This window comes from Nerophis ophidion, linkage group LG24, assembly GCF_033978795.1.
Source record: "Nerophis ophidion isolate RoL-2023_Sa linkage group LG24, RoL_Noph_v1.0, whole genome shotgun sequence".
NCBI lineage: Eukaryota > Metazoa > Chordata > Actinopteri > Syngnathiformes > Syngnathidae > Nerophis > Nerophis ophidion.
This window is the reverse complement of record NC_084634.1, coordinates 36,212,439-36,235,511: the sequence shown is the minus strand read 5'-3', so window position 1 is coordinate 36,235,511 and position 23,073 is coordinate 36,212,439. Positions and strand designations below refer to the sequence as shown.

The following is a 23,073-nucleotide window of genomic DNA, read 5'->3' as shown; positions in this document are numbered from 1 at the left end:
ATTATACCTCGATTATACCATTTAAATTCACACAACAATGCCTGAGAAGGAGCAGGATGAAGAGAAAAATCTTATTATAATTTCCTGCCCCCTTTGACATAGTCTTGCTTCATAAATATCATTTAAACCAACAAATACATCCAAATGTAATAAAAAAATCAAAAAACACAAGAAAAACACAAGTGCAACACTTCATAAAGTATAAACCAAACAGAGAAAATAATAATAATAATATACACCTCACGAAATGATACAAAGTAAATACAAAACCAGACCCAAAAAAAGTAAAATAATAAATAAAAAGCAAAATGTAATCACTTCTGCCTCTCCATATATATATATATGTATATATATATATATATGAATGAATGAATGAATGGGTTGTACTTGTATAGCGCTTTTCTACCTTCAAGGTACTCAAAGCACTTTGACACTACTTCCACATTCACTCATTCACACACACATTCACACACTGATGGAGGGAGCTGCCATGCAAGGCGCTAACCAGCACCCATCAGGAGCAAGGGTGAAGTGTCTTGCTCAGGACACAACGGACGTGACGAGGTTGGTACTAGGTGGGGATTGAACCAGGGACCCTCGGGTTGCGCACGGCCACTCTCACGTCAAGGGGACGCCACGCCGAGGGGCACTTTCAACGCTTAAGTGTCTCGATCAACTTCAAATCCATCGGTCAATTTTAAGTTTTCATTATTTAATTTTTTTAATGTTTTTTTTGTTTTTGTTGAGTTTTTTGCCCATTTTATTGGTATGAAAAAATTATTGTATTTTATTAATATTTTTTGAGCAATGACATAAACATAACAAAACATCACACTAAATCCTCTGAGTACCCAAAAGGGCCCTTCATAATTGTTTTTAAAATAACTTATACATTTCTCTTTTTTTTTTCACTTCAATGCTCAAGTGTCTCGATCAACTTCGAATGCATCGGTCAATTTTAAGTTTTAATTTTTTTATTTTTGTCCGTTTTTTGTTGTTGTTTTTTTTCCCTTTTTACTGCTACTACTATGAAAAACACACAAAGTATTCAATATTTTCCCCCAAAAGTATTTCAAGTGTAATATTTGATGTGAAGTAATTGAAGAATAGATCAAAAATTCTTAACAACATAGATTTTTTTTCATCATTATTTTGGGAGAAATGACTGTTTCAGATAAATAATGTCGTGTCAGCTTTTCGCCTGTTTGTTCTTTTATTCCACTTTTTTAAAGGCCTACTGAAACCCACCACCACCGACCACGCAGTCCGATAGCCCACACATCGATGAAATACTAACATTGCAACACATGCCAACAAGACCGGTCCAGTCCACTAAAATGCAATTCGAAACTTCCCGCGAGGCATCCTGTCGAAAACGTCGCAAAATGATGACACGTATTTTATTTTTATATATATAAATATATATATTAGGGCTGGGCAACGATTACAAATTTTAATCGAAGTTAATCGCACTATTTCTACGATTAATCGCGATTAACTGCATTGTACACGCAAAGCCCAATAATGAATTCAAAAGTAGTGTGTAGTGCACCTTTATTGGAATATTCTCCCACATGAACAAAAGCGCCAAAACATTTGTTGTGCAAACACAATTTAAATCAGTCCTTGTTAAACAGTAGCAGTTAAATAGCATATTTTATGAAAATCAACTCAAAAAATGTAGATACAAACATTTAAGCTTATTTCCACTGCCAGGGTATTTAAGTTATCCTGTTTGTTATGGAAAATAAATATAATCTACATACAAATCTCTGAGCCACAATCATAACATCTGAACAGGCAATTTCTGAGGTAACAGCAGAAACATTTTTTTTTTATCAGGGATCTTATGTTCAAAAAACCTATATTATAGGTAGTGGGCTGTTTTAGGGAATTTTTGATCAAATTATTCGTAGTAGCAATATTAATAATGTTGTGTTTATTCTGCGTAGTGCACTTAAAATAATTATGACCATATCTAGGAATTGATATGACGGGAATTTTCCGATTGTTTGCTTGGTGCTTTGATAAACTGAACGCATCATATACATGGTACTATATTGTGATGTTATGAGCCAGGGACAAAAAGAACTACCCTACCCAGCATGCAACAGGAGTGACGAGCATGCTGGTTGTGTCGCCATGACGGCATCTTGTATGTGGTGATATGCACGCTCTGAAAGCAAACGTTAAGAACTCAGCCAACACTCCTCGTCTGCATTATTCATAAATAGACGGACAACACATATACTCCGCTGCTTCACAGGCCGCTGGATGTAGCCGGCAAAGTATTCCCCTGCTAGCTAGCCGGTCTAGCAAGCACGCGTCATCCACATTCGGAATTGTCCGGCGGTCGTAAGTGATCCCGGAGTGACCACGCTGTAAGCCAGCCATGAAATTTGCAGAATTGTCCGGTATTTTTGCCAAATGTTCCATCTTTACCAAGAGCCCCTCCACGCCGGGCGACACCATCTTGCTAAGAAAAGGCGTTAACAAAATAAAAGCATGTAAATAAAACGTATTTGTATACTCTAGCCTTTAAATAGACTCCCTTTTTTAGACCAGTTGATCTGCCGTTTCTTTTCTTTTTCTTCTATGTCCCACTCTCCTTTGTGGAGGGGGTCCGGTCCGATTCCGGTGGCCATGTACTGCTTGCCTGTGTATCGGCTGGGGACATCTCTGCGCTGCTGATCCGCCTCCGCTTGGGATGGTTTCCTGCTGGCTCCGCTGTGAACGGGACTCTTGCTGCTGTGTTGGATCCATTATGGATTGAACTTTCACAGTATCATGTTAGGCCCGCTCGACATCCATTGCTTTCCTCCTCTCCAAGGTTCTCATAGTCATCATTGTCACCGACGTCCCACTGGGTGTGAGTTTTCCTTGCCCTTATGTGGGCCTACCGAAGATGTCGTAGTGGTTTGTGCAGCCCTTTGAGACACTAGTGATTTAGGGCTATATAAGTAAACATTGATTGATTGATTGATACGCAAATGTGCGATAAAATAATTGTCGGCGTTAATAGATTGATGAATTAACTCGTAATTAACGCATTAATTTGCCCACCCCTAATATATATATATGCATGTTTATTTAATCTTATGGACACACTATAACAGTGTTGGAGTCTTCCCATGATTTCCTTAGTGAAGACCACATCTGTTGGGGTTAAATGTCGCGCCTAAAAGGGGGCCAGTTCCTTTTTTTGTGCATCATTAATCCCCAGACTGTGTGCAACTCAAATAAAGCCATGTGCAGGGTTAGTGGACAGGACAACATTGTGCATAGGAGACACACGAGTCAATACTCAAAAAGTGTTGTTGCCGTGAAAACGAAAAGACACTAAAGTAAATGTGCAGCATGAAGCTCACACTTTAAATGTCTCTCTTTGCTGTGATATCTGCCCCTTACACTCTGAGAGAGTTAGCACAAAGTGTTAAAGTCCAGTAGTTCCCGGGAGACAACCATCCATCACGCGTCTTCTGGCGGTTTTCGAAGGTTCACCTTTTACTCCCGAGTTGTTTTTTTTGCCTTCTACTTTAAGTACACACATGGTACATGTAACAATAATACACATGTAGAGTACAAATGAAGACAGGGTACCTTTTGTACCCTTATTTCACGTTTTAAACACTTAAAATCATAGTATTTACAACAGTGGTTCTGAAAATACCACCTCAGAAACCACTTGACGTCCCAAGTACCAAGTAGACCTAAGTATTCATTAAAAACAAGGCAGATGTTTCCCAAACCCCAAAACCAGCGAAGTTGTCACTTTGTGTAAATTTTAAACAAAAACAGAATACAATGATTTGCTAATCAACTTATATTCAATTGAATGGACTGCAAAGACAAGATATTTAACATTCAAACTGGTAAACTTTTGTTATTTTTTGCAAGTATTAGCTCATTTGGAATTTTATGCCAGAAACATGTTTAGAAATATCTGGCACAAGTGGCAAAAAAAGACTGAGAAAGTTGAGGAATGCTCATCAAACACTTATTTGGAACATCCCACAGGTGAACGGGCTGATTGGGAACAGGTGGGTGTCTTGATTGGGTGTAAAAGCAGCTTCTGTGAAATGCTCAGACATTCCAAAAAAAGGGACGGGGCGAGGGTCACCACTTTGTCAACAAATGCGTGAGCAAATTGTCCAACAGTTTAAAAACAATATTTCTCAATGAGCTATTGCAAGGAATTTAGGGATTTCACCAGCTACGGTTCGTAATATCATCAGAAGGTTCAGAGAATATGGAGAAATCACTGCACGCAAGCGATGACATAACAGATCTTCCTGGATCAAAAAGCGAGATTAGTGTGTAAAGGATATCACCACATGTGCTCAGGGACACTGCAGAATACCACTGTCAGTAACTACGGTTGGTCGCTACATCTGTAAGTGCAAGTTAAAACTCTACTATGCAAAGTGAAAATCATTTATCAACAACACCCAGAAACGTCGCCGGCTTTGCTAGGCTTGAGCTCATCTAAGATGGACTGATGCAAAGTGGAAAAGTGTTCTGTGGTCTGACGAGTCCGCATTTCAAATTGTTTTTGGAAACTGTGGACGTCGTGTTCTCCGGACCAAAGAGGAAAAGAACCATCCGGATTTTTTTAGGCGTAAATTTCAAAAGCCAGCATCTTTGATGGTATGGGGGTGTATTAGTGCCCAAGGCATGGGTAACTTACACATCTGTGAAGGCACCATTAATGCAGGTTTAGGAGCAACATCCAAGCATGGACGCCCCTGCTTATTTCAGCAAGACGATGCCCAGCCACGTGTTACATCAGCGTGGCTTCGTAGTAAAAGTGTGCGGGTACTAGACTGGCCTGCCTGTCTCCCATTGAAAATGTGTGGGACATTATGAAGCCTAAAATACCACAACAACTTAAGCTGTACATCAAGCAAGAATGGGAAAGAATTCCACATGAAAAGCTTCAAAGAGAGCAATTTTTGAAGCTTTTCATGTGGAATTCTTTCCCATTCTTGCTTGATGTACAGCTTAAGTTGTTGAGGTATTTTAGGCTTCATAATGTCCCACACATTTTCAATGGGAGACAGGCAGGCCAGTCTAGTACCCGCACACTTTTACTACGAAGCCACGCTGTTGTAACACGTGGCTGGGCATCGTCTTGCTGAAATAAGCAGGTGCGTCCATGCTTGGATGTTGCTCCTAAACCTGTATGTATCTTTCAGCATTAATGGTGCCTTCACAGATGTGTAAGTTACCCATGCCTTGGGCACTAATACACCCCCATACCATCAAAGATGCTGGCTTTTAAAATTTACGCCTTAAACAATCCGGATGGTTCTTTTCCTCTTTGGTCCGGAGAACACGACGTCCACAGTTTCCAAAAACTATTTGAAATGTGGACTCGTCAGACCACAGAACACTTTTCCACTTTGCATCAGTCCATTTTAGATGAGCTCAAGCCTAGCAAAGCCGGCGACGTTTCTGGGTGTTGTTGATAAATGATTTTCACTTTGCATAGTAGAGTTTTAACTTGCACTTACAGACGTAGCGACCAACCGTAGTTACTGACAGTGGTATTCTGCAGTGTCCCTGAGCACATGTGGTGATATCCTTTACACACTAATCTCGCTTTTTGATCCAGTACCGCCTGAGGGATTGAAGATCCGTAATATCATCGCTTGCGTGCAGTGATTTCTCCAAATTCTCTGAACCTTCTGATGATATTACGAACCGTAGCTGGTGAAATCCCTAAATTCCTTGCTCTCCTCAGTTCCGTGTGTTCTTAAAAGGAAAGGCCATGTAACACAGTGGTAAAAATGCTGAATTGTATGTTTTTTGCTGGGGAGGGGGTATACATTTCGCTTTTGCACTTTCTACTGATGTTCACCAAAAAAGAAAGCTGTGATGTGAAAAAAAAAGCCACCTTGTAGCGTTTTCCAATGCATTTTCTTGGAATTGAAAATAAGTTTTACGTGCCCCCCCCCACCCCCCCACCCCCCACTTCACAACGACGTGCCAGTCGCATTCGTCTTCCTCGTCCCTGACGTGGCGGCGTCTTCACCTTGGGCGCGCGGGAACCATGAAAAAGAGGGCAAACAAACAATAAAGCAGCTGTCCAGTAAAAGAGGAGCCGGGAGGTAAATGTTGACCCGTGGGCCCCCGACAAGAGCCGCTCTGTTTCCAGCCTGTTGTCGGGAAAACCGGCCAAGTCGGAGCAGAGGTCGGGCGCTCGTGACCCCTTGACCCTGGTTGTCCTTAGCAACAACCGTCAACATACACGGCGATGACAACAGGTGGACCTTTCCACGTTTTATTGTGTGGTGCTTCAAAACAACATTTCCGATGGAGATCCACTTGGTTTGGAATAATTGTCTCCCGAGTCAAACTGTACTGTAAAATGTTGAAACAAAAACTACTTTTTGTCGCCCCAAAAAGTGAAATAAAAGCCCTTACTGTACTCAAGACTCAAGAGACGCACCTACGTCTTGTGTCAATCAATCAATCAATCAATCAATGTTTACTTATATAGCCCTAAATCACTAGTGTCTCAAAGGGCTGCACAAACCACTACGACATCCTCGGTAGGCCCACATAAGGGCAAGGAAAACTCACACCCAGTGGGACGTCGGTGACAATGATGACTATGAGAACCTTGGAGAGGAGGAAAGCAATGGATGTCGAGCGGGTCTAACATGATACTGTGAAAGTTCAATCCATAATGGATCCAACACAGTCGCGAGAGTCCAGTCCAAAGCGGATCCAACACAGCAGCGAGAGTCCCGTTCACAGCGAAGCCAGCAGGAAACCATCCCAAGCGGAGGCGGATCAGCAGCGCAGAGATGTCCCCAGCCGATACACAGGCGAGCAGTACATGGCCACCGGATCGGACCGGACCCCCTCCACAAGGGAGAGTGGGACATAGAAGAAAAAGAAAAGAAACGGCAGATCAACTGGTCTAAAAAGGGAGTCTATTTAAAGGCTAGAGTATACAAATGAGTTTTAAGGTGAGACTTAAATGCTTCTACTGAGGTGGCATCTCGAACTGTTACCGGGAGGGCATTCCAGAGTACTGGAGCCCGAACGGAAAACGCTCTGTCTGATTGACTGCTGTCCATAACGTATTCCACCATTACTATTCACATCCATTCTACCCATCTATAAAGTATATGTCCATCCCTTCATCATCGAGTCATCCAAACATCTGGTCATATAAACTATTCGTCCCTCTGTTCATGCTTTCATCATTCATTCAAAAAATGTCATTGTCTCTTTGTCATCAGTCCAATCATCCATCCATCCAATAGTGCATTTATTATCCACCCATAAAGGATTAATCCCTTCATTTTTGCATCCATTCATCACCAACCACCCATTAACATAGTATTTGTTCATCCTGTCACCCCTCTGTCCTTAATGAAGCAGCCATTCATCCATTTACATCTGTCCAATCATCTGTTTATCCTTCCATCCCTTCATCAACCCATCCATCCATTATCCATAGTGTATCTATTCATTCACTCACCCTTTAAGCTAAGTATTCCCTATCCATCCATCCCTCCTTCCATGAAGTAATTATCAATTTTAATCAATTCATCCAATCATTTATAAAGTATTCTCCATCCATCCATCCTTCCATCAAGTAATTATCCATTTTAATCAATTCATCCAATAATTTATAAAGTATTCTCCATCCATCCACCCATCCTTTCATGAAGTAATTTTATCATCAATAAAGTATTCATCTATACCCATCCACTCATTAATGAAGTATGTTTTCATTCATTCACTCATGTATCCATCCAACCACGGTCTATAAAGTATTAATTTATCCATATATCCACCATTTATAAACTATTCTCCAATCATCCATAAAGTATTCACCTATTTTCTTGAATTCATCCATTCATATATAAAGTATTTATTAATTAATTCGCCAATACAAACATACTATTTATTTACCATTTATCATCCATCAATAAAGTATTCATCTATATCCATCGACTCATTTATGAAGTATGTAACCATTCATTCACTCATCTATCCGTCCAACCACAGCCTATAAAGTATTCATTCATCCATATATCCACCATTTACAAAGCCCTTACTGTACTCAAGACTCAAGAGTCTCGTGTGATTGACAGCTGTCTGTGTCCGTTATAGGAGAAAGTTAAGCGTAAGTTTCACTTTTGCATCTCATTGCCCATGACTGTGATGCGTTCAAAGACCCCCGAATAAAGTTAGAAACAGAGGCGTCATTGGATTTTCAGGACAGGGGGAGACTTAAGCCCCAGGTGATACAATAATAATATTTTATACACTATTTTATACACCCTGCTCGCTAAGGTGGGCGGGGTTGGGGGCGCGGGGGTGTTAAATATATTCAGGGTTTTTCAGGGATACAAAGGATTATGGGTATTTGTTGTGTTGCGTTTATGTATGTTACCTCAGTAGAAGCATTTAAGTCTCACCTTAAAACTCATTTGTATACTCTAGCCTTTAAATAGACAAATTTTTTAGACCAGTTGATCTGCCGTTTGTTTTCTTTTTCTCCTATGTCCCACTCTCCCTTGTGGAGGGGGTCCGGTCCGATCCGGTGGCCATGTACTGCTTGCCTGTGTATCGGCTGGGGACATCTCTGCGCTGCAGATCCGCCTCCGCTTGGGATGGTTTCCTGCTGGCTCCGCTGTGAACGGGACTCTCGCTGCTGTGTTGGATCCGCTTTGGACTGGACTCTCGCGACTGCGTTGGATCCAATATGGATTTAACTTTCACAGTATGATGTTAGACCCGCTCGACATCCATTGCTTTCGTCCTCTCCAAAGTTCTCATAGTCATCATTGTCACCGACGTCCCACTGGGTGTGAGTTTTCCTTGCCCTTATGTGGGCCTACCGAGGATATGGTAGTGGTTTGTGCAGCCCTTTGAGACACTAGTGATTTAGGGCTATATAAGTAAACATTGATTGATTGATTGATTGATGTTGTGTTACTGTGAGGATGTTCTCCCGAAATGTGCTTGTCAATCTTGTATTGTGTGGCTTCACAGCGTGGCGCATATTAGTAAGTGTTAAAGTTTTTTATATCACAACCATCAGTGTACTCTGTATCACCCGGCATGCCTTTCAATCTTGAACGTGTAATTGAGGAACATGTTGCCGGACCAACAATCGGTTCGTAAATGTTATTGAAGGTGTCTAAGGCAATGGCTTCAAAGCACGCCCATATTAATGTCATCAGGATGAAGGCTTTTGGATAGTTGCGAGAACGTTAGCGGCTCCAATTGTGGCACAGCAAGGGCTCTCTAACCAGTTCTCTCGAGAGGGGCTGGACTTTCTTCCATTCTGGCATTGCCGGCAGTGAGAGGCGACGGGCTGGGGTCTCAAGTCTTGTTGCCCCCAGGCTCAAAGCCTGCACATTGGAGTTCAACCCAGTGGACGAGAGGATAGCCTCCCTGCGCCTTCGGGTGGGGGGACGGGTCCTGACTGTTGTCCATGCACAAATGTAATCCAGGACTCCTGGTTCAGTAAAATATGATAGAGATGGAACAAATCACTGTCAAAATTAAATCTCAACAAGACTCAGGGTAGCTCAATGGTTAAGACTGCTGCCTCTCACGCAGTACTGCTGGGTTCAAATCCCTAACTTGAAAGATCTTTTTATTTCGCCCTGATCATAGTTCACTGATTACATTGTATTGGGCAAAAACCAAACCTCAATGGGACCCACGGTAGCTCAATGGTTAAGTCTGCTGTCTCTCACGCAGTGCTCCTGGGTTCAAATCCATAACTGGGAAGATGTTGTTTTTTCGCCTGCATCATAGTTCACTGATTACATTTGTATATGAGCGAAAACCGAAGTTTGAGGGGACCCAGGATAGCTCAATGGTCAACACTGTGGGCTTCTAATACAGGGGTAGTGAGTTCAAATCCCATAGAGGGAATCAGTAATTTGGCTGTATGGCGTCAAAACGACATACATTGTGGGGTGTTTCTTCTCCCCCACACTGAGTAATGTTATGTGCTACTTGTTTGACTAACATATAGTTGAACAATTAAGTCAACACTAAAAAATAAAAAAAAAATAAAAAAATATATAGTCAAAAAGTCAGTGATGACACCTCAGGGGTTACCTGTGTGTGTAAGGAAGAATGTGTGTGTGTGTGTGTGAAAGTGTAATTCCTGAGGTGGGTGGGAATAGGAGTATAAAGTTAATAATAGAGAGCGTTGACCGATGAGCTCTCCTGGGTACAGATAAAATAAAATAGGTTAATTGTAATTGGATAAAAAAAAAAAAAACTTAATTAAATATTTATTTTAACATTACATGAGTCACAATATATGCCACCTTGTCACTGTCAAAGCAGCTTTGTAAATTGCATGTAAACCCAACCAGGACTCAAACACAGTATTTTTCCACCAGAGTCAAGAGCCTTAACCACTGGGCTATCCTGGGTCTTGTGAACTCTTATTTTTTTCCCACACACAAATGTAATCGAGGATTCCTGTTTCAGTAAAGTATGACGAGGTACAAGAAAATACTTTCAACCAGAGTGGGATTCGAACCCACTACCTTTCCTTCCGAGTCAGCAGTCTTAACCCCTGGGCTATCCTAGGTCTTGTGAAACTTTATTTTTTTCCCATACACAAATGTAATCGAGGATTCCTGTTTCAGTAAAGTATGATGAGGTACAAGAAAATACTATCAACCAGAGTGGGATTCGAACCCACTAGCTTTCCTTACAAGTTAGCAGTCTTAATCCCTGGTCTATCCTGGGTCTTGTGAAGCCTTATTTTTTTCCCATACACAAATGTAATCGAGGATTCCTGTTTCAGTAAAGTATGATGAGGTACAACAAAATACTATCAACCAGAGTGGGATTCGAACCCACTCCCTTTTCTTACAAGGCAGCAGTCTTAACCCCTGGCCTATCCTGGGTTTTGTGAATGCATGATTGCATTCCACACACAAATATAATCAAGGACTCCTGGTTCAGAAAGTATTATAGAAGTTGAACAACACACCATCAACCAGAGTGGGGTTTGAACCCAGTACTTTTCAATCCAAGGTGGCAGTCTTAACCCCTGGACTATCCTGGGTTTGGAGATGTTTTGATTTTGTTCAATACACAAATATAATCGAGGACTCCAGGTTCAGTAAAGTATTATAGAGGTAGGACAAAATAACTTCAACCTGAACAGGGTTTGAACCCAGTTCCTTTCATTCCGAGTCAGCAGTCTTAACCCCTGGACTATCCTGGGTTTTGAAATGATTTGAATGTGTTACAATACACAAATATAACCGAGGACTCCTGGTTGAGTAAAGTATTATAGAGGTAGGACAAAAACCCTTCAAACCGAACAGGGTTTGAACCCAGTTCTTTTCATTCCGAGTCAGCAGTCCTAACCCCTGTCCTATCCTGGGTCTTATAAATATTAGATTTCTTTCCATACATAAACGTTATCTATGACCCCTGGCTCACTAAAGTTTGTTCAGGTGAAACAAAATACTGTCGGGCCGTGTGGGGATCGAACTCAATGCCTCTTGTTGCAATTCAACAGTAATAACCAATAGGCTATCCTGGGTCTTGTGAAAGTTTTCTTTTTTTCCCATACACAAATGTAATCGAGGATTCCTGGTTCAGTAAAGTATGATGAGGTACAAGAAAATACTTTCAACTAGAGTGGGATTCGAACCCACTACCTTTCTTTCAGAGTCAGCAGTCTTAACAACTGGGCTATCCTGGGTCTTGTGATGACTAATTTTTTTCCCATACACAAATGTAATCGAGGATTCCTGTTTCAGTAAAGTATGATGAGGTACAAGAAAATACTATCAACCAGAGTGGGATTCGAACCCACTACATTTCCTTACAAGTTAGCAGTCTTAACCACTGGGCCATCCTGGGTCTTGTGGTGACTTATTTTTTTCCCACACACAAATGTAATCGAGGATTCCTGTTTCAGTAAAGTATGATGAGGTACAAGAAAATACTTTCAACCAAAGTGGGATTCGAACCCACTACCTTTCCTTCCGAGTCAGCAGTCTTAACCCCTGGGCTATCCTGGGTCTTGTGAAGCCTTATTTTTTTCCCATACACAAATGTAATCGAGAATTCCTGTTTCAGTAAAGTATGATGAGGTACAAGAAAATACTATCAACCAGAGTGGGATTGGAACCCACTAGCTTTCCTTACAAGTTAGCAGTCTTAACCCCTGGTCTATCCTGGGTGTTGTGATGACTTATTTTTTTCCCATACACAAATGTAATCGAGGATTCCTGTTTCAGTAAAGTATGATGAGGTACAAGAAAACACTATCAACCAGAGTGGGATTCGAACCCACCAGCTTTCCTTCCAAGTTATCAGTCTTAACCGCTGGTCTATCCTGGGTCTTGTGAAGCTTTATTCTTTTCCCATACACAAATGTAATCGAGGATTCCTGTTTCAGTAAAGTATGATGAGGTACAAGAAAATACTATCAAACAGAGTGGGATTCGAAACCACTAGCTTTCCTTATAAGTTAGCTGTCTTAACCCCTGGTCTATCCTGGGTCTTGTGATGACTTATTTTTTTCCCATACACAAATGTAATCGAGGATTCCTGTTTCAGTAAAGTATGATGAGGTACAACAAAATACTACCAACCAGAGTGGGATTCGAACCCACTACCTTTTCTTACAAGGCAGCAGTCTTAACCCCTGGCCTATTCTGGGTTTTGTGAATGCATGATTGCGTTCCACACACAAATATAATCAAGGACTCCTGGTTCAGAAAGTATTATAGAAGTTGAACAACATACCATCAACCAGAGTGGGGTTTGAACCCAGTACTTTTCAATCCAAGGTGGCAGTCTTAACCCCTGGACTATCCTGGGTTTGGAGATGTTTTGATTTTGTTCAATACACAAATATAATCGAGGACTCCAGGTTCAGTAAAGTATAATAGAGGTAGGACAAAATAACTTCAACCTGAATAGGGTTTGAACCCAGTTCCTTTCATTCCGAGTCAGCAGTCTTAACCCCTGGACTATCCTGGGTTTTAAAATAATTTGAATGTGTTACAATACACAAATATAACCGAGGACTCCTGGTTGAGTAAAGTATTATAGAGGTAGGACAAAAACCCTTCAAACCGAACAGGGTTTGAACCCAGTTCCTTTCATTCCGAGTGAGCAGTCCTAACCCCTGTCCTATCCTGGGTCTTATAAATGTTAGATTTCTTTCCATACATAAACGTTATCTACGACCCCTGGCTCACTAATGTTTGTTCAGGTGAAACAAAATACTGTAGGGCGGTGTGGGGATCGAACTCAATGCCTCTTGTTGTAATTCAACAGTAATAACCAATAGGCTATCCTGGGTCTTGTGAAAGTTTCCTTTTTTCCCATACACAAATGTAATCGAGGATTCCTGGTTCGGTAAAGTATGATGAGGTACAAGAAAATACTTTCAACCAGAGTGTGATTCAAACCCAGTACCTTTCCTTCAGAGTCAGCAGTCTTAACCACTGGGCTATCCTGGGTCTTGTGATAACTAATTTTTTTCCCATACACAAATGTAATCGAGGATTCCTGTTTCAGTAAAGTATGATGAGGTACAACAAAATACGATCAACCAGAGTGGGATTCGAACCCACTACATTTCCTTACAAGTTAGCAGTCTTAACCACTGGGCCATCCTGGGTCTTGTGGTGACTTATTTTTTTCCCACACACAAATGTAATCGAGGATTCCTGTTTCAGTAAAGTATGATGAGGTACAAGAAAATACTTTCAACCAGAGTGGGATTCGAACCCACTACCTATCCTTCCGAGTCAGCAGTCTTAACCCCTGGGCTATCCTGGGTCTTGTGAAGCCTTATTTTTTTCCCATACACAAATGTAATCGAGAATTCCTGTTTCAGTAAAGTATGATGAGGTACAAGAAAATACTATCAACCAGAGTGGGATTGGAACCCACTAGCTTTCCTTACAAGTTAGCAGTCTTAACCCCTGGTCTATCCTGGGTGTTGTGATGACTTATTTTTTTCCCATACACAAATGTAATCGAGGATTCCTGTTTCAGTAAAGTATGATGAGGTACAAGAAAACACTATCAACCAGAGTGGGATTCGAAACCACCAGCTTTCCGTCCAAGTTATCAGTCTTAACCCCTGGTCTATCCTGGGTCTTGTGAAGCCTTATTCTTTTCCCATACACAAATGTAATCGAGGATTCCTGTTTCAGTAAAGTATGATGAGGTACAAGAAAATACTATCAAACAGAGTGGGATTCGAAACCACTAGCTTTCCTTACAAGTTAGCTGTCTTAACCCCTGGTCTATCCTGGGTCTTGTGATGACTTATGTTTTTCCCATACACAAATGTAATCGAGGATTCCTGTTTCAGTAAAGTATGATGAGGTACAACAAAATACTACCAACCAGAGTGGGATTCGAACCCACTACCTTTTCTTACAAGGCAGCAGTCTTAACCCCTGGCCTATTCTGGGTTTTGTGAATGCATGATTGCGTTCCACACACAAATATAATCAAGGACTCCTGGTTCAGAAAGTATTATAGAAGTTGAACAACATACCATCAACCAGAGTGGGGTTTGAACCCAGTACTTTTCAATCCAAGGTGGCAGTCTTAACCCCTGGACTATCCTGGGTTTGGAGATGTTTTGATTTTGTTCAATACACAAATATAATCGAGGACTCCAGGTTCAGTAAAGTATTATAGAGGTAGGACAAAATAACTTCAACCTGAATAGGGTTTGAACCCAGTTCCTTTCATTCCGAGTCAGCAGTCTTAACCCCTGGACTATCCTGGGTTTTGAAATAATTTCAATGTGTTACAATACACAAATATAACCGAGGACTCCTGGTTGAGTAAAGTATTATAGAGGTAGGACAAAAACCCTTCAAACCGAACAGGGTTTGAACCCAGTTCCTTTCATTCCGAGTGAGCAGTCCTAACCCCTGTCCTATCCTGGGTCTTATAAATGTTAGATTTCTTTCCATACATAAACGTTATCTACGACCCCTGGCTCACTAATGTTTGTTCAGGTGAAACAAAATACTGTAGGGCGGTGTGGGGATCGAACTCAATGCCTCTTGTTGTAATTCAACAGTAATAACCAATAGGTTATCCTGGGTCTTGTGAAAGTTTCCTTTTTTCCCATACACAAATGTAATCGAGGATTCCTGGTTCGGTAAAGTATGATGAGGTACAAGAAAATACTTTCAACCAGAGTGTGATTCAAACCCAGTACCTTTCCTTCAGAGTCAGCAGTCTTAACCACTGGGCTATCCTGGGTCTTGTGATAACTAATTTTTTTCCCATACACAAATGTAATCGAGGATTCCTGTTTCAGTAAAGTATGATGAGGTACAACAAAATACGATCAACCAGAGTGGGATTCGAACCCACTACATTTCCTTACAAGTTAGCAGTCTTAACCACTGGGCCATCCTGGGTCTTGTGGTTACTGATTTTTTTCCCACACACAAATGTAATCGAGGATTCCTGTTTCAGTAAAGTATGATGAGGTACAAGAAAATACTTTCAACCAGAGTGGGATTCGAACCCACTACCTTTCCTTCCGAGTCAGCAGTCTTAACCCCTGGGTTATCCTGGGTCTTGTGAAGCCTTATTTTTTTCCCATACACAAATGTAATCGAGGATTCCTGTTTTAGTAAAGTATGATGAGGTACAAGAAAATACTATCAACCAGAGTGGGATTGGAACCCACTAGCTTTCCTTACAAGTTAGCAGTCTTAACCCCTGGTCTATCCTGGGTCTTGTGATCACTTATTTTCCAGAGTGGGATTCGAACCCACTACCTTTCCTTCCGAGTCAGCAGTCTTAACCCCTGGGTTATCCTGGGTCTTGTGAAGCCTTATTTTTTTCCCATACACAAATGTAATCGAGGATTCCTGTTTTAGTAAAGTATGATGAGGTACAAGAAAATACTATCAACCAGAGTGGGATTCGAACCCACTACCTTTTCTTACAAGGCAGCAGTCTTAACCCCTGGCCTATTCTGGGTTTTGTGAATGCATGATTGCGTTCCACACACAAATATAATCAAGGACTCCTGGTTCAGAAAGTATTATAGAAGTTGAACAACATACCATCAACCAGAGTGGGGTTTGAACCCAGTACTTTTCAATCCAAGGTGGCAGTCTTAACCCCTGGACTATCCTGGGTTAGGAGATGTTTTGATTTTGTTCAATACACAAATATAATCGAGGACTCCAGGTTCAGTAAAGTATTATAGAGGTAGGACAAAATAACTTCAACCTGAATAGGGTTTGAACCCAGTTCCTTTCATTCCGAGTCAGCAGTCTTAACCCCTGGACTATCCTGGGTTTTGAAATAATTTGAATGTGTTACAATACACAAATATAACCGAGGACTCCTGGTTGAGTAAAGTATTATAGAGGTAGGACAAAAACCCTTCAAACCGAACAGGGTTTGAACCCAGTTCCTTTCATTCCGAGTGAGCAGTCCTAACCCCTGTCCTATCCTGGGTCTTATAAATGTTAGATTTCTTTCCATACATAAACGTTATCTACGACCCCTGGCTCACTAATGTTTGTTCAGGTGAAACAAAATACTGTAGGGCGGTGTGGGGATCGAACTCAATGCCTCTTGTTGTAATTCAACAGTAATAACCAATAGGCTATCCTGGGTCTTGTGAAAGTTTCCTTTTTTCCCATACACAAATGTAATCGAGGATTCCTGGTTCGGTAAAGTATGATGAGGTACAAGAAAATACTTTCAACCAGAGTGTGATTCAAACCCAGTACCTTTCCTTCAGAGTCAGCAGTCTTAACCACTGGGCTATCCTGGGTCTTGTGATAACTAATTTTTTTCCCATACACAAATGTAATCGAGGATTCCTGTTTCAGTAAAGTATGATGAGGTACAACAAAATACGATCAACCAGAGTGGGATTCGAACCCACTACATTTCCTTACAAGTTAGCAGTCTTAACCACTGGGCCATCCTGGGTCTTGTGGTTACTGATTTTTTTCCCACACACAAATGTAATCGAGGATTCCTGTTTCAGTAAAGTATGATGAGGTACAAGAAAATACTTTCAACCAGAGTGGGATTCGAACCCACTACCTTTCCTTCCGAGTCAGCAGTCTTAACCCCTGGGTTATCCTGGGTCTTGTGAAGCCTTATTTTTTTCCCATACACAAATGTAATCGAGGATTCCTGTTTTAGTAAAGTATGATGAGGTACAAGAAAATACTATCAACCAGAGTGGGATTGGAACCCACTAGCTTTCCTTACAAGTTAGCAGTCTTAACCCCTGGTCTATCCTGGGTCTTGTGATCACTTATTTTTTTCCCATACACAAATGTAATCGAGGATTTTGTTTCACTAAAGTATGATGAGGTACAACAAAATACGATCAACCAGAGTGGGATTCGAACCCACTACATTTCCTTACAAGTTAGCAGTCTTAACCACTGAGCCATCCTGGGTTTTGTGGTGACTGATTTTTTTCCCACACACAAATGTAATCGAGGATTCCTGTTTCAGTAAAGTATGATGAGGTACAAGAAAATACTTTCAACCAGAGTGGGATTCGAACCCACTACCTTTCCTTCCGAGTCAGCAGTCTTAACCCCTGGGCTATCCTGGGTCTTGTGAAGCCTTATTTTTTTCCCATACACAAATGTAATCGAGAATTCCTGTTTCAGTAAAGTATGATGAGGTACAAGAAAATACTATCAACCAGAGTGGGATTGGAACCCACTAGCTTTCCTTACAAGTTAGCAGTCTTAACCCCTGGTCTATCCTGGGTGTTGTGATGACTTATTTTTTTCCCATACACAAATGTAATCGAGGATTCCTGTTTCAGTAAAGTATGATGAGGTACAAGAAAACACTATCAACCAGAGTGGGATTCGAACCCACCAGCTTTCCGTCCAAGTTATCAGTCTTAACCCCTGGTCTATCCTGGGTCTTGTGAAGCCTTATTCTTTTCCCATACACAAATGTAATCGAGGATTCCTGTTTCAGTAAAGTATGATGAGGTACAAGAAAATACTATCAAACAGAGTGGGATTCGAAACCACTAGCTTTCCTTACAAGTTAGCTGTCTTAACCCCTGGTCTATCCTGGGTCTTGTGATGACTTATTTTTTTCCCATACACAAATGTAATCGAGGATTCCTGTTTCAGTAAAGTATGATGAGGTACAACAAAATACTACCAACCGGAGTGGGATTCGAACCCACTACCTTTTCTTACAAGGCAGCAGTCTTAACCCCTGGCCTATTCTGGGTTTTGTGAATGCATGATTGCGTTCCACACACAAATATAATCAAGGACTCCTGGTTCAGAAAGTATTATAGAAGTTGAACAACATACCATCAACCAGAGTGGGGTTTGAACCCAGTACTTTTCAATCCAAGGTGGCAGTCTTAACCCCTGGACTATCCTGGGTTTGGAGATGTTTTGATTTTGTTCAATACACAAATATAATCGAGGACTCCAGGTTCAGTAAAGTATTATAGAGGTAGGACAAAATAACTTCAACCTGAATAGGGTTTGAACCCAGTTCCTTTCATTCCGAGTCAGCAGTCTTAACCCCTGGACTATCCTGGGTTTTGAAATAATTTGAATGTGTTACAATACACAAATATAACCGAGGACTCCTGGTTGAGTAAAGTATTATAGAGGTAGGACAAAAACCCTTCAAACCGAACAGGGTTTGAACCCAGTTCCTTTCATTCCGAGTGAGCAGTCCTAACCCCTGTCCTATCCTGGGTCTTATAAATGTTAGATTTCTTTCCATACATAAACGTTATCTACGACCCCTGGCTCACTAATGTTTGTTCAGGTGAAACAAAATACTGTAGGGCGGTGTGGGGATCAAACTCAATGCCTCTTGTTGTAATTCAACAGTAATAACCAATAGGCTATCCTGGGTCTTGTGAAAGTTTCCTTTTTTCCCATACACAAATGTAATCGAGGATTCCTGGTTCGGTAAAGTATGATGAGGTACAAGAAAATACTTTCAACCAGAGTGTGATTCAAACCCAGTACCTTTCCTTCAGAGTCAGCAGTCTTAACCACTGGGCTATCCTGGGTCTTGTGATAACTAATTTTTTTCCCATACACAAATGTAATCGAGGATTCCTGTTTCAGTAAAGTATGATGAGGTACAACAAAATACGATCAACCAGAGTGGGATTCGAACCCACTACATTTCCTTAGAAGTTAGCAGTCTTAACCACTGGGCCATCCTGGGTCTTGTGGTTACTGATTTTTTTCCCACACACAAATGTAATCGAGGATTCCTGTTTCAGTAAAGTATGATGAGGTACAAGAAAATACTTTCAACCAGAGTGGGATTCGAACCCACTACCTTTCCTTCCGAGTCAGCAGTCTTAACCCCTGGGTTATCCTGGGTCTTGTGAAGCCTTATTTTTTTCCCATACACAAATGTAATCGAGGATTCCTGTTTCAGTAAAGTATGATGAGGTACAAGAAAATACTATCAACCAGAGTGGGATTGGAACCCACTAGCTTTCCTTACAAGTTAGCAGTCTTAACCCCTGGTCTATCCTGGGTCTTGTGATCACTTATTTTTTTCCCATACACAAATGTAATCGAGGATTTTGTTTCACTAAAGTATGATGAGGTACAACAAAATACGATCAACCAGAGTGGGATTCGAACCCACTACATTTCCTTACAAGTTAGCAGTCTTAACCACTGAGCCATCCTGGGTTTTGTGGTGACTGATTTTTTTCCCACACAAAAATGTAATCGAGGATTCCTGTTTCAGTAAAGTATGATGAGGTACAAGAAAATACTTTCAACCAGAGTGGGATTCGAACCCACTAACTTTCCTTCCGAGTCAGCAGTCTTAACTCCTGGGCTATCCTGGGTCTCGTGAAGTTTTATTTTTTTCCCATACACAAATGTAATCGAGGATTCCTGTTTCAGTAAAGTATGATGAGGTACAAGAAAATACTATCAACCAGAGTGGGATTCGAACCCACTAGCTTTCCTTACAAGTTAGCAGTCTTAACCCCTGGTCTATCCTGGTTCTTGGGATGTCTTATTTTTTTCCCATACACAAATGTAATCGAGGATTTTGTTTCAGTAAAGTATGATGAGGTACAACAAAATACTATCAACCAGAGTGGGATTCAAACCCACTACCTTTTCTTACAAGGCAGCAGTCTTAACCCCTGGCCTATCCTTGGTTTTGCGAATGCATGATTGCGTTCCACACACAAATATAATCAAGGACTCCTGGTTCAGAAAGTATTATAGAAGTTGAACATCATACCATCAACCAGGGTGGGGTTTGACCCAGTACTTTTCAATCCAAGGTGGCAGTCTTAACCCCTGGACTATTCTGGGTTCGGAGATGTTTTGATTTTGTTCAATACACAAATATAATCTAGGACTCCAGGTTCAGTAAAGTATTATAGAGGTAGGACAAAATAACTTCAACCCGAATATGGTTTGAACCCAGTTCCTTTCATTCCGAGTCAGCAGTCTTAACCCCTGGACTATCCTGGGTCTTATGCAGAGTAGATTTCTTTCCATACATAAACGTTATCTACGACCCCTGGCTCACTAAAGTTTGTTCAGGTGAAACGAAATACTGTCGGGCGGTGTGGGGCTCGAACTCAGTACCTCTAGTTCTAATTCAATAGTCTTAACCACTGGGTGATCCCGGGTCTTATAAGAGTGTAATTTTTTTTCCATAGACAAATGTAATTGAGGACTCCTGTTTCAGTAAAGTATGATGAGGGAGAACAAAATACCATGAAGTAGAGTGGGATTCGAACCCACTACATTTCATTCTGAGTCAGCAGTCTTAACCCCTTGTCTATCCTGGATTGGGTGAATTTGCGATTGTGTTCCATACGCAAATGTAATCGAGGACTCCTGGTTCTCCCTGAGCTGCCACCTTATCGCGGTAGAGGAGTTTGCGTGTCCCAATGATCCGCAGAGCTATGTTGTCCGAGGCTTTATGCCCCCTGGTAGGGTCTCCCAAGACAAACAGGTCCTAGGTGAGGGATCAGACAAAGAGCAGCTCAAAAACCTCCCATGAAGAAAACAAACCAAGGATCCACATTTCCCTCGCCCGGACGCGGGTCAATGGGGCCAGAGCTAGTGCGGGAGATGGAGAAGTTCCGGCTGGTTATAGTCGGACTCACTTTGACGCACAGCAAGGGCTTTGTAACCAGTTCTCTCGAGAGGGGCTGGACTTTCTTCCATTCTGGCATTGAGAGGCGACGGGATGGGGTCTCAAGTCTTGTTGCACCCAGGCTCAAAGCCTGCACTTTGGAGTTCAACCCAGTGGACGAGAGGATAGCCTCCCTCTGCCTTTTTTTCCCATACACAAATGTAATCGAGGATTCCTGTTTCAGTAAAGTATGATGAGGTACAACAAAATACTATCAACCAGAGTGGGATTCGAACCCACTACCTTTTCTTACAAGGTAGCAGTCGTAACCCCTGGCCTATCCTGGGTTTTGTGAATTCCTGATTGCGTTCCACACACAAATATAATCAAGGACTCCTGGTTCAGAAAGTAGTATAGAAGTTGAACAACATACCATCAACCAGAGTGGGGTTTGAACGCAGTACTTTTCAATCCAAGGTGGCAGTCTTAACCCCTGGACTATCCTGAGTCTATTTATATATATATATATATATATATGTATATATATATATATATATATATATACATATATGTACACATATATATATATATACATATATATATATATATATATACATATATATATAAATATATACATATATATATGCACATATATATATATACATATATATATACATACATATATAAATACATACATATATATATACACATATATATACATATATATATATATATATATATATATATATATATATATATATATATATATATACATATATATATACATATATATATATACATATTATTTTTTTTTATCTGATTAATCACATTTTGGAATATGGATTAATCACAGGTGATTACTGACTTGAATAATTGAAATTATCTTAAAAAAAAAAAAAAACCCAACATTTGTACACAAACGCAATTGTATTGTCGGAATGTCTTCAAAAACTTTTAAAAACCTTTTAAGACATAAAAATAAAATTGACAGTATGACATTTTGATAATAAATGTGTGTAAGTATATACACACATATATATACATATAATCACACACATATATATATATATATACACATATACACACACTTATATATACATATATACACACATATATATATAAATATATACACACACATACATATATATATATATACATGCATATATATACATATATATATATATATATATATATATATATATATATATATATATATATACAAACATACATATATAGCAAATCTTTACTCACATTACTGTTAGTTTTTAGAAAAAAAACACAAACACAAAATATTCCTGATGAGTTTATTTACATTTTCTCTGCCAACAAAACATACATAGTGTGTACAGTACATGAATATATCACTTCATGATACTTATCAACAAAGGAGTTTAAATAGATACATTGAATGTAGCATTAGAGCATATAAAAAGAAATAATAGTTTATAATATTGAAGAATGAAAGAAAGAAGTATATACAGTAGAAGTGTGGATGTGATGAGTAGTAACGTGTGCAAGCTGCATGCTTGATTGACATCCTGTCCGCACATGTGTGTGTTGCAGCCGGCCATGTCTCCCACACCCACTGGACCTCTGTGCAAAGAATAAATAAACCCCGGGTCACGCTGTGTGGTCGCTGGGAAGACTTTAACTTCGTCTTTTTTTTTTTTTTTTTTTTTTTAGCAGTCAACACTCCCGGCGCCAACACTCACCTCTTTGTCAGAGCTTTACGCTCGACCAAGCTCACTCTCCACACGTGCTATCCTCGCCATAACATCAGCTAGTGGCCTCCGTCAAGGAGCATCTGCAAACACATTTACCTCCTGCATCTCCCTCACTCACTCACTCCCTGTCTCTGTCTAGCTACTATTTATCCATTCATCTATTCATCCAGCCATCTTTTATCTATGAAGTAGTCATCTTTTATCTACGAAGTAGTCAACCATACCTTTG

At 40.5% G+C, this 23,073-nt stretch overlaps 1 protein-coding gene across 2 annotated transcripts in view; it reads right to left on the bottom strand.

The window, feature by feature from the left end:
* Window positions 1-22,410: 22,410 nt before the first annotated feature.
* LOC133542397 (matrilin-3-like) overlaps window positions 22,411-23,073 on the bottom strand; it is a 41,027-nt gene continuing 40,364 nt past the window's right edge. For both annotated transcript variants that reach the window (XM_061886466.1, XM_061886465.1), the window contains exons 7-8: window positions 22,833-22,905; window positions 22,411-22,713 (exon numbers count right to left, since the gene is read on the bottom strand). In XM_061886466.1, the coding sequence (XP_061742450.1) occupies window positions 22,848-22,905 (58 nt within the window). In that variant the 3' untranslated portion in view covers window positions 22,411-22,713; window positions 22,833-22,847. The remainder of the gene's footprint in view (window positions 22,714-22,832; window positions 22,906-23,073) is intronic.